At 51.5% G+C, this 14,270-nt stretch overlaps 1 protein-coding gene across 3 annotated transcripts in view; it reads left to right on the top strand.

Annotated features, from left to right (window-relative positions):
- Positions 1–14,270, top strand: part of FAM193A (family with sequence similarity 193 member A) — a 116,297-nt gene that overhangs the window by 74,454 nt on the left and 27,573 nt on the right. For 2 of the 3 annotated variants that reach the window (XR_001513253.1, XM_006760123.2), the window contains 6 exons: positions 122–269; positions 6,185–6,297; positions 6,374–6,616; positions 8,203–8,356; positions 8,441–8,620; positions 10,344–10,595. Coding sequence is in view for 2 of the 3 variants with exons in the window: in XM_006760123.2 (XP_006760186.1) it covers positions 122–269; positions 6,185–6,297; positions 6,374–6,616; positions 8,203–8,356; positions 8,441–8,620; positions 10,344–10,595 (1,090 nt within the window). In the remaining variant the exon portion in view is untranslated. Of the gene's footprint in view, positions 1–121; positions 270–4,150; positions 4,229–6,184; positions 6,298–6,373; positions 6,617–8,202; positions 8,357–8,440; positions 8,621–10,343; positions 10,596–14,270 lie in introns of all 3 variants that reach the window. The other variant, XM_015561597.1, reaches the window with a different exon arrangement.

Here is a 14,270-nt window from a genome sequence, read left to right as displayed (position 1 = left end):
GCGGTCTGTGTGGCGTGGGGCGGGCCCATGTGTCATGTGGGGCAGGTGACACACAGGAGCTGCCTCTGGTGCTGCCCAGACCTTTGGAGCCTTTTCTTTGTTGAAAGCCTTCTCTCCACAGGCTGGGGACCACAACGCACGACGCCTGCAGCGAGGACGCCTATAGCACCTTGCTTCAGCGGTACCAGCGCTCCGAGGAGGAGCTGCGCAGGGTCGCCGCCGAGTGGCTGGAGTGCCAGAAGCGGATCGACGCCTATGTTGATGAACAGGTGTGTGTGCGTGTGTGTATGTGGGGGGGAGCGGGGGTTCCTGCAGGACTCGGCAGCAGGGGTCCAGGTCACCATCCGCCTGTCCGCGCCCCTGGTCCTTTTACCGGCGGCTGCCTTGGGGAGCTGCTGAGTCTCGTCATCGTTTCACTGCTGACTGAACACCTGTGGAGAGCCAGGGGTGCACATCACATGTGACCTTCAGAGCCCGTCTCTGTCCCTCGCTGGCTAGAAGGGGACGCAGACTTGAACGTAGCCAGCCGTTCGGGGGCTCCTGGGGGAGAGGGGCCTGAAGGCTGGGCAGCCAGGGCCTCCTAGGTGGCAGGAACAGGCTTCCAGGTGGCACCTTGGCCCGCCCACCTCTTAATAGCTGCTGGCAAAAGAAAAATACATTTCTTAAAACCTGCAGGCCGATACCGTGTCACTGGGACTTGGCACCAATTTGAAACTTCCATCCAAGAAGATGCTGCATAGCCCTCTGTGAGGTGTGAGGTGGTTTGTAGCCTGTGTTAGGCTTTCGGTGTACGCACTTCTTACGGAGCTCACACCGGGTACTTTATAACGCGTGGCAGAGTGAATGGCAGAGTCAATTTCCTGAACAGCTGTGCTGGTATGTGGACACCAGGCGGTCCTGTCCAGCCCTTGTCGGGCTCTTAGCTCTCCGCGGTTTCTAGCTGATGGCTGTGAATCTCTGTGTCAGGATGTCTTCTACAAGTAATACTAGTTCTGTCTCTCTCCAGCGCTGGAACTCCCGTTGGTTGGTTCTGGCGTCGAAGGAGTTTGGACTTTTCACATTGTCTCATGTTTCTCACACGGATCGCTGATGCTTTTTATCAAGTTAAAGAAATTTCTTTTTTTATCCAACTTATTACGGTGATTTTTGTTTAAAAATCTGAATAGATATTAAATTTGATTGTATATTTTTTATCCTTTTATACATTTCCAAAAGAATTAAGAGATTAAGTTTCCTAATTTTTTTTTTTAAAGTTTCCTAATTTTTAGACATCCTTGCATTCCTGGGATTAAACCCTGCTAATTTATGACATATTACCTTTTTTTTAGAGAGAGAGAGAGGGGAAGGGAGAAGGAGAGAGCAAGAAACATGAACGTAAGAGAGAAACATCTACTGGTTGCTCCCCATACGCACCTCGACCTGGGATCAAACCCACACCTGCGTCTGTGCCCCGACCAGCACTAGAACCCGCAACCATTAGAGCATGGATGATGCTCCAAGCAGCTGAGCCTCCCGGCCAGGGAGTGAGATGTTAGGGCTAATCCATCACGAGATTTAATTCGCTATGTTTATTTGGGACTTTTCTCTCTGTTCCGAGGCGCTGTGGTGCTCACTGCAGCAGCACATACACGAACGCTGAGCTATTGTGTGTGGGATTTTGTCTTTAGGTTCTCATCTATTTTGTATGAAGGTTATGCTAGTCTCAGAGAACGAATTGAGAAATTTTCCATGATTTTAGATTTTTCAAGAATAAATTCTGTTCTGTTCCATAAAGGATTCGCTAGAACCGCCCTCCAAAAACAACACCAGACCAAACCCTTTGGGCCTGATCTGTTTTGCAGGGAGGAGGAGCAGGCCTGCAGATCTTTCACGGCCTTTTCCGTGCATGTGACATGTGTGAGCCTATGTGGGTTCTCTGCTTCATGAGTGAGCTCCACAGATTGCTGCTTGCCTAGGAAGCTCCTTCCGCGTCTCCGGGAGGGCGGCTCCAGCGCGTGCTCAGGGGGCGGTGGAAACGGGCTGTGGAGGCGGTGGAAGGCCAGTCCTCCTGGGCTGCCGCATGGCCACATTTGAGAGACGCACTTTCCCCACAAAAGGGCAGTGCGTTGCCCAGCGGTCCCCGCAGAGCGCCCGCGAGCTGCTGCAAGGCCCGGAGAAGCCCGGAGCAACCCGGAGCCTGCACCGCTCGCCAAGCCGCGAAGGCTTTTTCAGGACGACGCCCTTTAAAACCGTTGCGGAGGCCCTGCTGGCAGCGTCCTTCGGTGGGAACGGTGTCCGTTGTACGGGAGAAGTGTCTCCTCTGTGTGGCCTGTCCCCCTCCCGCTCTCGGCGCTGCCCCTGGTCCCTGGGCCGGCCTGGGAGGCGTTGGCAGAACCAGCTTCCGCGGTGCTGGGCACACCTTCTTTTCCCAGGCGTTTCTGCTTTACCTTGTTGGCTGGTTTCCTGTCTGGTTAGGTCGTTTTGGCTTCTTACATTGAACACGTATTTCTGTCCTTCATGATCTGCTTTGCTCTCAGTGCATTTAAACGGATGCATTTTCTTCTGCGTTGTGGGCACATCTTATAAAACTTGATTTGTGGGGCTTTCATTGTCAATTACTTCAACATAGATTTCTTCTCTAATAATTTAAACTACTTCGAATTCTTTTCAAATGCATGAGTTTTACGTGATGGAATTACTCTTGTATGGAGGGTTATGGGCAGCATTTTCTTGGCTGTAGGGTTGGGTACATTTTGGAGGAAGAATGTGTCCCCTTTCTGTCCTTTAATGGCTACTCTAAGTTTCTCATCACTGTAAGATTACAGAGGTTACGTTTATACCATATCGGATTCAATCACTGAGGAGCCTCCCCCTCCTAAGTAAGACAGTGCCTTGAGCCCACTCTCATTTTCTCCTCCGTCTGTTCTTTTGATTGTGGTGACATACACGTGACCTGACTTGCGTCATCTCACTCATTTCCGAGTGCTGTGCTCTCAAGGGAGTGCACTCATTGTGGTGAGCCTCTCCCGTCACTTCCAGGACTTTGCTATTCGGTCCCCATTAAACAGCCACAGCCCTCTCCCTTTGGCCCCCCGGCCTCTGGCCCCCCTCTGCTCCCTGTCTCTGGGCTCCTCGGGCTCCCATAAGTGGGTCACGCAGGCTTCACCCTGTCTGCCTTGCTCGGCCCACGGTCCTCAGGCCACACCGGCCGCTTGCGGGCTCCAGGCCACCGTCCTGCTCTGAGCCCCTCACGGGGACTGTCCGTCGTCTTCCCGTCTTCATGCCCAGCACGTGCAAGGCAATAATGGACATTCAGTACTTGACAGTTTCGCTTACGGTACTGACAGAGCCACACGCATTGTTTAGTTTCTCTTTATAATTTGCACTCATTTCTTTCTTTTTTTTTAAAATATATTTTATTGATTTTTCACAGAGAGGAAGGGAGAGAGATAGAGAGTTAGAAACATCGATGAGAGAGAGACATCGATCAGCTGCCTCCTGCATATCTCCCACTGGAGATGTGCCCGCAACCCAGGTACATGCCCTTGACCAGAATCGAACCCGGGACCTTGCAGTCCGCAGGCCGACGCTCTATCCACTGAGCCAAACCGGTTTTGGCTGCACTCATTTCTATGGTGGTTCTGAGTTAGTGTGAGGTGCTGTTGGTTCCGCCCTTGTCCGCTGTACCTGCCCTGTCCCACGGCACCTGCCCTTGTCCATGGCACACCTCCCTGTCCCACGGCACCTGCCCTTGTCCATGGCACACCTCCCTATCCCACGGCACCTGCCCTTGGCCCTTGCCCAGGGCACCCCTCCCTGTCCCACGGCACCTGCCCTTGTCCATGGCACACCTGCCTGTCCCACGGCACCTGCCCTTGTCCATGGCACACCTCCCTGTCCCGCGGCACCTGCCCTTGTCCCGTGGCACACCTGCCCTTGTCCCGTGGCACCTGCCCTGTCCCGTGGCACACCTGCCCTTGTCCATGGCACACCTCCCTGTCCCGTGGCACCTGCCCTGTCCCATGGCACCTGCCCTTGTCCATGGTGCACCTGCCCTGTCCCGTGGCACCTGCCCTGTCCCGTGGCGGCTGCGGTACTGACCATCTGACGTCTCCCCTGGAGAGGCCTGCGTCACCTGCTGGTGCTGAGCTTGTGCTGCTTCCCTTGTCAGGTGGCTGTGCACACCGGGCAGCGCACACTCACAGGCGACGGGGAGCTTTTCAGTCACAGGCGTTTCCTTGAAGAGCAGGTGAGGCCAGGATCAAGGGGTGGTTGCTCACTGCATAGCAAGTGGCTCTAAAAGACCAGCACTGTGAGCCCCACAGCCGCTCGTGGGCGGGTGAGGCCCTGTCCAGTCTATACTCTCTGGTGATGCAGTGAGGCCACCACGTGCACTGACCTCCCCACGGGATGGGGCCTTCCTTCCTCCAGCAGTTGGCCCCTCCACCAGCCTCTTGACAGTACTTGGGCGGGAGGGCCTCGCTGCAGGGGCCTCAGGACACGCTTCATAGAAACTTGGCTTCCCTTGACTCTCATCCAAATTCTAGCTGCTGCCCAGCTTTCTTAGTCTCCTGGCCTCACCTTCCCCCTCCCCCGCATCCTCACTTCCGGGGTCTGTGCCAGGCGCACAGGTAGTCAGACGGCACCATCTCCGGCTCGCTCACCCGACCCCCAAGCCTCCCCTGCTGGCTCCCGTCCAGCCAGATGGCCCTTCCAGCTGCCACTGTTCCGTTGCCAGGGCGGGTCCACGCGCCTTCCCTCGAGTCCATGTGCTCGCTTAGTCCATCAGAAGTTGAGGTGCTGCTTCCTAGGTAGCTCGCAGACCCCTCTTGGTCTGGCCAGGCTTCGTTCCTGCTGCTGGCTGCTCCCTTCCCACCCGCCTCTGCCATCTGCAGGCCAACCGTCCAGGCAGCCATCGTGCCTCGTGAGTGCCTGTGACCCCTGGGTGCTGGTGCAGCACTCTGCTCAGCCCCTGTCCTGCAGGCGGCCCGCTCAGGCCCGGGCCCACCTCCTGGTCCCCTGAGACACCCTCTTGCTCAGCCCAGGGTCAGCGGGTCTTCAGGAAGTGTTGAGGGCCCGGGCGGTGTGGCTCAGTGGTTCAGTGTTGACTTAGGAACCAGGAGGTCACAGTTCGATGCCCGGTCAGGGCACAGGCTTTCGCAGTAGGTAAAGTCAGGAGGCAGCCGATCCATGATGTTTCTCTCTTGTCGATGTTTCTATCTCTCTATCCCTCCCCTTTTCTCTCTCTCTCTAAAAATTAATAAAAGTCTTTTTTTTTTTTAAGACGTGTTGCAGGGGAGCCCAGCTCAGTGCTCGTCCCCTGCCTGGATGCCCTCCTTGCCCCGGCAGCATTGCCAGCACCTCCTCCTCCGGGCTTGCTCCGGTCATGGCCCCTTCAGCCCTGCAGGCCCCTCCCTCTGGGCACCATGGATTCCCCTCTTCGGTTCCTTTGCCTGTCCGCTCTGCCAGAGCCTTGCTCCTTGGGTTTGTGAGTCATCTCTGTGCCATGTCTGCCGTGCGGGCCCGTCAGGGCTGCTGGTCGCAGGTCTGTGTAGGCTCCACCTGCCCACTCCCGTCTGCTGACCTCGCTCCTGGCCACTCAGGAAGCTGTGAGCCTCGGTGTCGAAATAAGCATTACACAGCCCTGGCCGGTTGCTCAGTGGAGATAGCATCAGCCTGGGGACTGAAGGGTCTTGGGTTCAATTCCAGTCAAGGGCATGTACCTCCATTGCAGGCTTGATCCTCGGTCCCGACGGGGGGTGAGGGGTGGCGTGCAGGAGGCAACCAATCAATGTGTCTCTCTCATATCAATGTGTCTTTCTGTCTCTCCCACTCCTTTCCACTTTATCTAAAAATCAATGGGAAAAATATCCTTGGGTGAGGATTAACAAAGAAAATAAAAAGTGAGCATGACACACATTACCGTAGTGACTGAAAAGTATGAAGCATTTGTGTGGCTCAGTGGTTGAGCTTTGTTCGACCCATGAACTGAGAGAGCACTGGTTTAATTCCCAGTTGGGGCACATGCCCAGGTTGCAGGCTCGATCCCCATAGGGGGTGTGCAGGAGGCAGCCAGTTGAAGTTTCTCTCTGTCCCTCTCCTTTCCTCTAAAAAATCAGTAAAAACATTTTTTAAAAATATGAAGCACATAATAACAGGAGACATGTCCTGTGGAAGTAACCTACGGTTTTTTCATTTCCTCTAGTTAACCAGTAAAAAAGCAGTCACTGGTGAGAACAACTTCACAGATGCCATGAGGCATGTGCTGTCGTCACGGCTGAGTGTGCCCGACTGCCCCAACTGCCACTACCGGAGAAGGTGAGTCCGTGCCCAGGGCGGGCCGCAGGGCCTGGCCGTCCTGGCTGTCTCAGTCACGGTTCCTCATCCCACCCAGGTGTGCCTGTGACGACTGCAGCCTCTCCCACATCCTCACGTGTGGCATCGTGGACCCCCCTGCCCCCGGCGACACCCACGCCCACCCGCTGCCCCTGCAGGTGGGCCCTGCTTCCGACTGTGTCTCTGAGATGCGCCCGCCCAGCGTGTCGTCCACCAGCTCGGGGTCAGGCTCCAGCTCTCCAGTCACCATCCAGCAGCATCCCCGGCTCCTCCTCACCGACAGCGGCTCGGCCCCAGCGTTGTGAGTTGGACCTTATGATAAGGAAGGTTCCGGAGGGTTAAGCAGGGCAACGATGAGTGGCAGACAGCTGTGCCTACAGACGTCCCCCGCCACTGCCTTCCGGGGAGGCCCCTGCTTCCTTTAAGCAAAGTTGAAAGCAGGAAATCAGTAAACCCAAACCTGGACCCTGTTTCATCACCTTAAAAGAGATGGAAAATTAATAAACACCCATCAAGAGCAAAGGTGCTGGTGAGCAGGAGCCTCCCAGGCCTGCGGTTCGTGCGGGCGTCCCTCTTGGCCGGGGCAGGGTCACGCTTACCCCAGGAATGCAAGGACTCGGGTAGTCGCGGTGGCGAGCCCCCGGGGGTTCACTTGTCTGTGTCCCACATTCCTGAGCCTCGGGTTCCTCACCTGGATTGTGATGCTGATCGCTCAGGAGTGGGGGTGAGTGCTGACCAGGGGGCACGCCTCGTCACCTCTGGGCCGAGGCCCTCAGGAGCCCCGAGTGCTGTCACCTGGGTGGGCTCTGTGCCTCCATGGTGAGCGCCAGGGTGTGAAGCCTTGTCATGTGTTACCTTGTTTTTCTAAAAGTGGAAGATGCCTGAGTTTGGCAGTTGTGGACACTCTCCTAGAGCCACAGCATCACCTCTGGCTGAGGCCGTAGACGCACCGCCGTTTGTGCACCCAGGGGGTCCACCCCGAGCCCTTTGCACTGAAGGTCACTGCCGGCTCTGGTCGTGCACCAGAAAGTGACCCGTGTTAAAGTGCCCACATGATGCCCTAGCCTTGAAGTCTGCTTGCATTTTTTAAGTCAATATTCCATTTGCCCATTGCTTGGAAGTCTTGCTAAAGCTGATGTGTAATTGAGTTCATGGCTGACTTGACCAGCAGTGGTCTGCTGGTAAGAAACTTCAGTATTTTGGCACATAGTGCCTTGAAAATTTTGTTCCGCTGGCTGTGTCTAGCACTTCAGTGGCTATAAAAACAAACACTAAAGACCAAGATGGTTCCCTGTATACCAAGCGTGTCAAATTCACGGCCCACCAGCCAAGAATTTGACATGCTTGCTATACACCTTTAATTTTTTAAAATAAGTTTGTATTGATTTTTTTTTTTTTTTAGAGGGAAAGGAGAGGGAGAGAGAGAAACACCAATTGGCTGACTCCTGCACACCCGTCTCTGGGGATTGAGCCCACAACTGAACATGTGTCCTGACCAGGAACTGAACTGGCGTCCCTCTGTTGCATGGGACGACGCTCAACTAACTGAGCCACACCAGCTAGGGCTGCACATTTCGTTTTCATTGAACCTGGACTGTGTGTGCTCAGTGATGGCAGGGAGGGCCGTTGTGCGCCAGGTTGAATGGAAATGCCGCTCCCATTCACCAAATGAAGCTGTTGTGGTCTCCTTCATCTTCCCCTTTGCAGTCTTGTTTTCCGTTCGTCCTCCGAGCCCCGGCGGAACCTTCCGGTACTTGGCTCTTGTGCTGAGGTCACAGCGACCTGGGGAAGTGTGAGTGGTGCTGGGGTGGCGCCTCTGTAAGGAGAGCGTGTCGGGAGTATGTCTGCCCATGAACGGCTCGTGGTGACAATCTCCACTTGTCTCAGCTGCAGTGACGATGAAGATGTGGCTCCGTTGTCAGCTAAGTTTGCTGATATTTATCCGTTGAATAACTACAACGACACCGAGGTGGTGGCCAACATGAATGGAATCCACAGCGAGTTAAATGGTGGCGGGGAAAACGTGGCCCTGAAAGATGAGGTACGGCCGTGGCACTTCATCGGCACAGGGATGCCACAGGGTGGTGGCAGCATGCAGCGCTCCATGTCCTGTTTGTTTTCAAAGTCCCCGCAGGGAAGCAGCACCAGTGCCAGTTCTTCAGAAGCTGACGATGAAGAGGCGGACGGCGGGAGTGGGGGGGAGCCGCCCGGAGCCCCGAAGGAAGCCGTGGCCCTAGAAAATGGAAGTCCCACAAAGGAGGACAGTAAAGTGGACAGTCCCCCCCCATCTTACCCCGCTCAGCAGGTGTGATTTCATTTCTTCACATTTTTGGTTTTGCCAAAGGTCTCTTTCTCTGTGTCTGTTTTCTCAACCTGAGCATTATTAAATACAAAATCAGGTCATTGTGAATAACTTCTGAAAATTAGCACTGGAGAGAGTCAAGGCTGACTTACAAAATACAAGTCCATCCCTCATAACCTCCTTTTTAGACTTTTTCTCTTCCTTGAACCTGTAACCAGCAGTCTTGATTTTACAACACCCAGGAGCTGTGGACAGGGTGATGGCGCGGAGTTCTTGAATAGAAGCCAGGAGGGAGTTTTCTGAGAATGAAAAGGTGGGATGCTAAATCAGCAAAGGGTGGTTTTAGAAGAGCTTTTCCCCCTGGTAGATAGATACCTGTTTTTCTGTTACTCAGAGGTGAGGGTGTTTTATCAGACTATTATTTTTTTCTTAGTCACATGGTGCTATATAATAAATGTTCAAACAATTTTTATTTTTATATATTTATATATATGTATTTCTTTTTGGAGAGAGAGGAAGGAAGAGGGAGAGAAATGTGAGAAAATTGACTGCCTCCTGCACACCCCTACTGGAGATCGAGCCTGCAAACTGGGCATGTGCCCTTGACCGGAATCGAACCGGGACCTTTCAGTCCACAGGCCGATGCTCTATCCACTGAACCAAACCAGCTAGGGCTGGGCCTAGTCTTTTATTTGTGGGATGATATAGGTCAATTTGGGGAAATTCAGTCTTAACCGCAAGCAGCCTGTCAGTCTGTGAACATGCTGTATATTTCTACTTATTTAAGTCACCTTTAATTTCTCCTGACTTTTAAAAATTTATAGTCTATGAGGCCTGAACATATTTTTAAAATTTATTCCTAAGTTCAGGTGTTTTTTGATTCTGTGGTAAATGGTATCTCCTAATTTCAATTTTCTATTGATTGTTGGCAGTTTATAGAAATACAGCTGCTGTTTATATATTGGTCTTGTATTCTTCAGCTTTGCTCTGCTCATTATTCTCTGAGTTGGGTCTTGCATTTTTATCCTGTCCAGCTATCATGTCCTTTTCTTTGGAATTCTTCATTTATATTTAACGTAACGATTGGTGATATTTACACCTGCCTTTTGCTGTTCTTTTCTGTCTCATGGTTTTTGTTACTGTTTTCCCTTTCCTACCTTTTTTTGCATTAAACAAATTTCATGCACCCTTTTAATTCTGCTGGCAATTCTAGTTGTGTTTTAGTTTGTTCAGGGTGTGGGCAGAGCCCAGGCCAGAGGCAGCTCCTGTGGTCCCCCCCCCACCCCCCCGGCCCCACAGCTTTGCAGGAGGTCGCACTTCTCAGTGTGTTCCCCTCTGGTTGCTTTCCAGAACCTTTGTTCAGTGTCACCCCTCATTCCACCTTCGCAGAGTCCGTCCCTCGTGCGTACAGAGAGAGCATGCCTTACGCATGGGAGCCAGCGAAGCCTAGCCCTGTGCTGTCCCTGTGGCGCCCTCCCCCACTCGGCCATCTTCACCAGTCCCCTCGCCTCTGCTCAGACAGCCCAGGATGCAGGCCCCCACTGGGGCATGGGGCGTGCACCCCTCTCTCTAGGTTCCTGCCGTCCTGAGCTCTTGGGTCCCTCATGTCGCTCACAAGGAGGGCCCGGGCCAAGGGGGGTGTCGGATGACTGCTCAGCAGCATGGGCTGGCGCTGCTTCCATCCCCCATCCTGGCCTCTGAGTGAGCAGGGCTTCTCTCCCCGCAGGCGGAGCCAGCTGCCAACACCTGCGAGTGCCACGTGTGCAAGCAGGAAGCTTCTGGGCTGCCGCTGTCGGCCATGACGGCCGGCGCCTTTCCTTCCAGCCACCAGTTCCTGACCCCGGAGAGGCCCGCACACCCCGCCTTGCACCTGTACCCCCACATCCATGGGCACGTGCCCTTGCACACGGTCCCACACCTGCCTCGCCCTCTGATACACCCCACCTTGTACGCAGCGCCCCCCTTCACACACAGTAAGGTAAGTTGGGCAGAAAGGGCCTGATAGACGGAGGTCCAGATGGGCAGCTCATAAAGGACAGCGTCCGCTCTAGATAGGAAGTGGGCGCCCGGAGCTCTAGCCCTTACAGTTATAGTCGGTCATGGGAGCCGTGGTTTATCCCTTCAGAACGCACCACGGGAAGGTTTTCAGGTGATGGCTGTGCATGGGGCAGTCATGGCTTCTAGGGCCGGGCCCTTACTGTGATGGGAAGCACGAGCTCTTCACCCAGCTGGGCTCCGTCTGAAACATTTGTGCTCTTAGCACATTAGGATAGTAGCAGTAACAGGCTGGAGAGAGACCCGGCGCGCCACGCGCTAGAGCAGCTGGCCAGGCGGCATTGAGGCGCTCCATGGAGGGCAGGCAGGTGGGCTCCCAGCACCAGTTGGGCAGGACTGCTCAGGACAGGGGCGGGGATCCAGGAAAGCTGATTGCTGTGTGCTTTTCTTCTCTGAGAACCCATGTTTATTTTGAATGCCTTAGACTCTGCAGGGAGATTTTAGGTTGGATTCATTGTTTGTGCCTTAGTAGTAGCCTTGCCTCTCTAGCTTACCTTTGTTAACTCTTATCATACCTGCTATTTTTTATTTTTATCAGTTATTGTGGTTCAAGGTTAGTTCTAATCAATCAAAAATAGAATATTTCCTAAACTCTCCTGATTGATTAATTTAAACAATGATTCTCAACTGGGGTTGAAAGGGAGGACCTTGCACGGAGGGGCTTTTTAGCCTGTGCACGTTTTCTTCCCCAAAGGGTGGCACTGTGAGGGGAAGCCCAGGAGTGGGCTTCGCTGTTTTGTGCTGGGCAAGGGCACACATCAGGGATTCAAACCGCCTCTTTGGAATGAAATGGAATCCTTTTACCATGTTCTATTGCAGTAAGTACTTGGGAACTATACCCACACTTATGCTTAAATTGTGTTGGGTTGAATATTCCTCATTTTGAACTTGTAACGGTGCCTTTGTTAATAGAGCGGTTTAAGTAGCATTTTCAGGTATAGACCGCAGGTCCTGGAATAACATCGTTTTGGTCAAAACATCGTTTCATTATAACCTCAATGAGATGCTATAGGAGCCTAATTCTCTTTATGTTGATTATCGTGGGGTAAACTGGTTTCTTACCAGAGTAAGTTTGTATTATTTGAGTTGGGTTCACTTAGTTGGATGCTGTGGATGCATCTGTACTTGAATGCACAAGGTGTTCACAGCCCCGTAAGAGGTGGTAGAAGTTCCTGGAGAGAGCAGACAGGCTGCCTTAGAAGGGCATACACTTCAGTGCCATCGGAGCAGGTCTGAGAGGCCAGGGTGCTCAGTGTGATGCCCGATTGCAGCTGGGAGGGGCAGTGGGTGCTGAGTGTGGGGGCAGGCCTGCACTCAGGCACTTCAGACCTGCTTCCCTGTCTGCCTTGTCAGGGCCTTCAGGAATTTCTGCTCTGGAAATGGAAGTTGTCACTTTTAAGACTTGATATCATTGTCTTAGTGATTCATACTTTGGCCATTGTGGGTGAATATTTAGTAAGTAAAATGTTTGGGATGAGTATTATGAAAATTTTACTTTCTTAAAATTAGGAAAACTTGAAGACGATTTCTATTTTCTGATGTCTTCATACCAATGATGCATTTGACTTATATGTGAGGTGTGAGTTATTTGAAAGTTAAAGGTAGTTGCAGGAGGAAATACAGTAACGAAATGCTAGAAAAGAAATCAAAACGGCGACAGGGTAGTTCCAAATACTGGGGATTCCCAGCGACTTTTCCGTATTGGTTCCTCCTTCACTTCCATGGTGCTCTGAGAACAGGGCACTGTCTGTGTCAGTTATTTCCGATGTGTGAGGGGGTGCTTTAGGGTCCAGAGTGGGGCCGAATGTGACGAAAGTTCCACGTGAGCTTGAGGAGCATGTGCGACCTGCTGCTGTTGGATGGCAGTTACGTGGTCTGTGCATGCCAGTTATGTGCCGTGAGTTAGGGGTGCCGCTGGTTCAGCTCGGTCCCCGCTGAGCCCCGTCTGCTGCCTCTGTCCCTCTGACGGAGGCGGGCTGACGTTCTGTCTCGTAGCTGTCTCCGTTTCTGTCTCCGTGCAGTGACGCTGTGTGGCTCGGCGCTTGCATGTTGAGGGTGGTTGCACAGGCTTGGGGGATGGACCTGTCATCAGTGGGGAATATCCTGACATTTCCCTGCCCTACAGTCTGGTGTGTCAGGTGGATAGAGCTGCTCCCGCTTCTGCTTCGTGTTAGCACAGGACATGTCGGCCCTTTCTTTTCCCTGAAAGGGGTCTGTGGACTCAGTGTGTTTCTTATGTCATCTGATCATCTCGGCATTTCGTTGGTATATTTAAACCATTTAAAGTGATTTTTTAAAATATATATCTATTTTCAAAGTTTTTTTTAAATTGATTCTTAAAATGCCCAACCCTCTGAGCCACACTGGGCAGGGCTCAGTGTGTTTGGATTGAGAGCAGTCGTGTTTGTGCAGTTTGTAATTTTAATGCATGTGCTGCCGAGGCGAGCACTGCTTGGTGCCAGGTGCTTCTTTTTCTGCCTTTTCTACTTCTGGCTGAGAATTTTCTGATTCCATTTAATCTCTTCTCTTTGTCTATCAATTATCCTTATTTTGAACATTTTTAACAGTTGTATTAGAAGGTATATTTTAACTAATCTAAGTCTCCTTCAAATAACACTGTTCTGCTTCATGTGTAGTGTAGGTACCTTTTAACAGATTATTCCCAACCCCGCCCTCCCATCCCTTGCAATGCACTGTTATTATTTTCATTTATCCATAATCACCAACAGTACCTTGTTGCTATTATTACTTTAAACAAAATTGTATTTCAGTTAATTAATAAGAAGTACAAGAGATTTTACTTTACTTTTTATTTATTCCTTCTCCTTTGCTCTCCCTTCTTTATGTAGATCTAAGTTTCTGACTTATATTATTTTATTTCTGTCTGAAGAAAATCTTTTAACATTTCTTGCAGGGCATGTCTGCTGGCAATGAGTTCCCTCAGGTTTTGTTTGTCTGAGGAAGTCTTTATTTCTCCTTCAATTTTGAAGGATAATTTCGCTGGATACCGAATTCTAGGTTGGTGGTTGTTTTTTTTTCCTTTCAACACTTTAAACATATTTGACTTCACTCTTTACTTGCTCAGTGGTTTCTGATGAGATGTTCTCTGTAATTCTTTTCCTTGTTTTATAAACACATGGGCTCCTTCTCTCCCCTGCCCCCAGACTGCTTTCAAGATTTTCCTTTCATCTTTGGTTTTCTGCAGTTTGTATATGATGTGCCAAGGTGTATATTTTGGGGTATTCTATTTAGTATTCTCTGAGCTTCCTGGATCTTTGGTTTCGTGTCTGTCATTAATTTTGGAAAAGTCTCAGTATTATGGCCTTAAATATTTCTTCTGTCCTTTTTTTCCCCCCTTCTGTTGTTTCAGTTACTGTATGTTGCATCTTTTGAAATTGTCCCACATTCTTGGATGTTTTGTTCTGTTTTTGTTTTCTGTGGTTTTGTTTTTTTGGTGATGGTGGTGAGGTGGTTTTTTTTAAATATATTTTATTGATTTTTTTACAGAGAGGAAGGGAGAGGGATAGAGAGTTAGAAACATCAATGAGAGAGAAACCTCGAACCGGCGGCCTCCTGCACACCCCCTACTGGGGATTGC

The sequence above is a fragment of the Myotis davidii genome, unplaced genomic scaffold, assembly GCF_000327345.1.
Source record: "Myotis davidii unplaced genomic scaffold, ASM32734v1 scaffold937, whole genome shotgun sequence".
In the NCBI taxonomy this organism is placed as follows: Eukaryota; Metazoa; Chordata; class Mammalia; order Chiroptera; family Vespertilionidae; genus Myotis; species Myotis davidii.
This window is presented reverse-complemented; position numbering and strand designations above follow the sequence as displayed.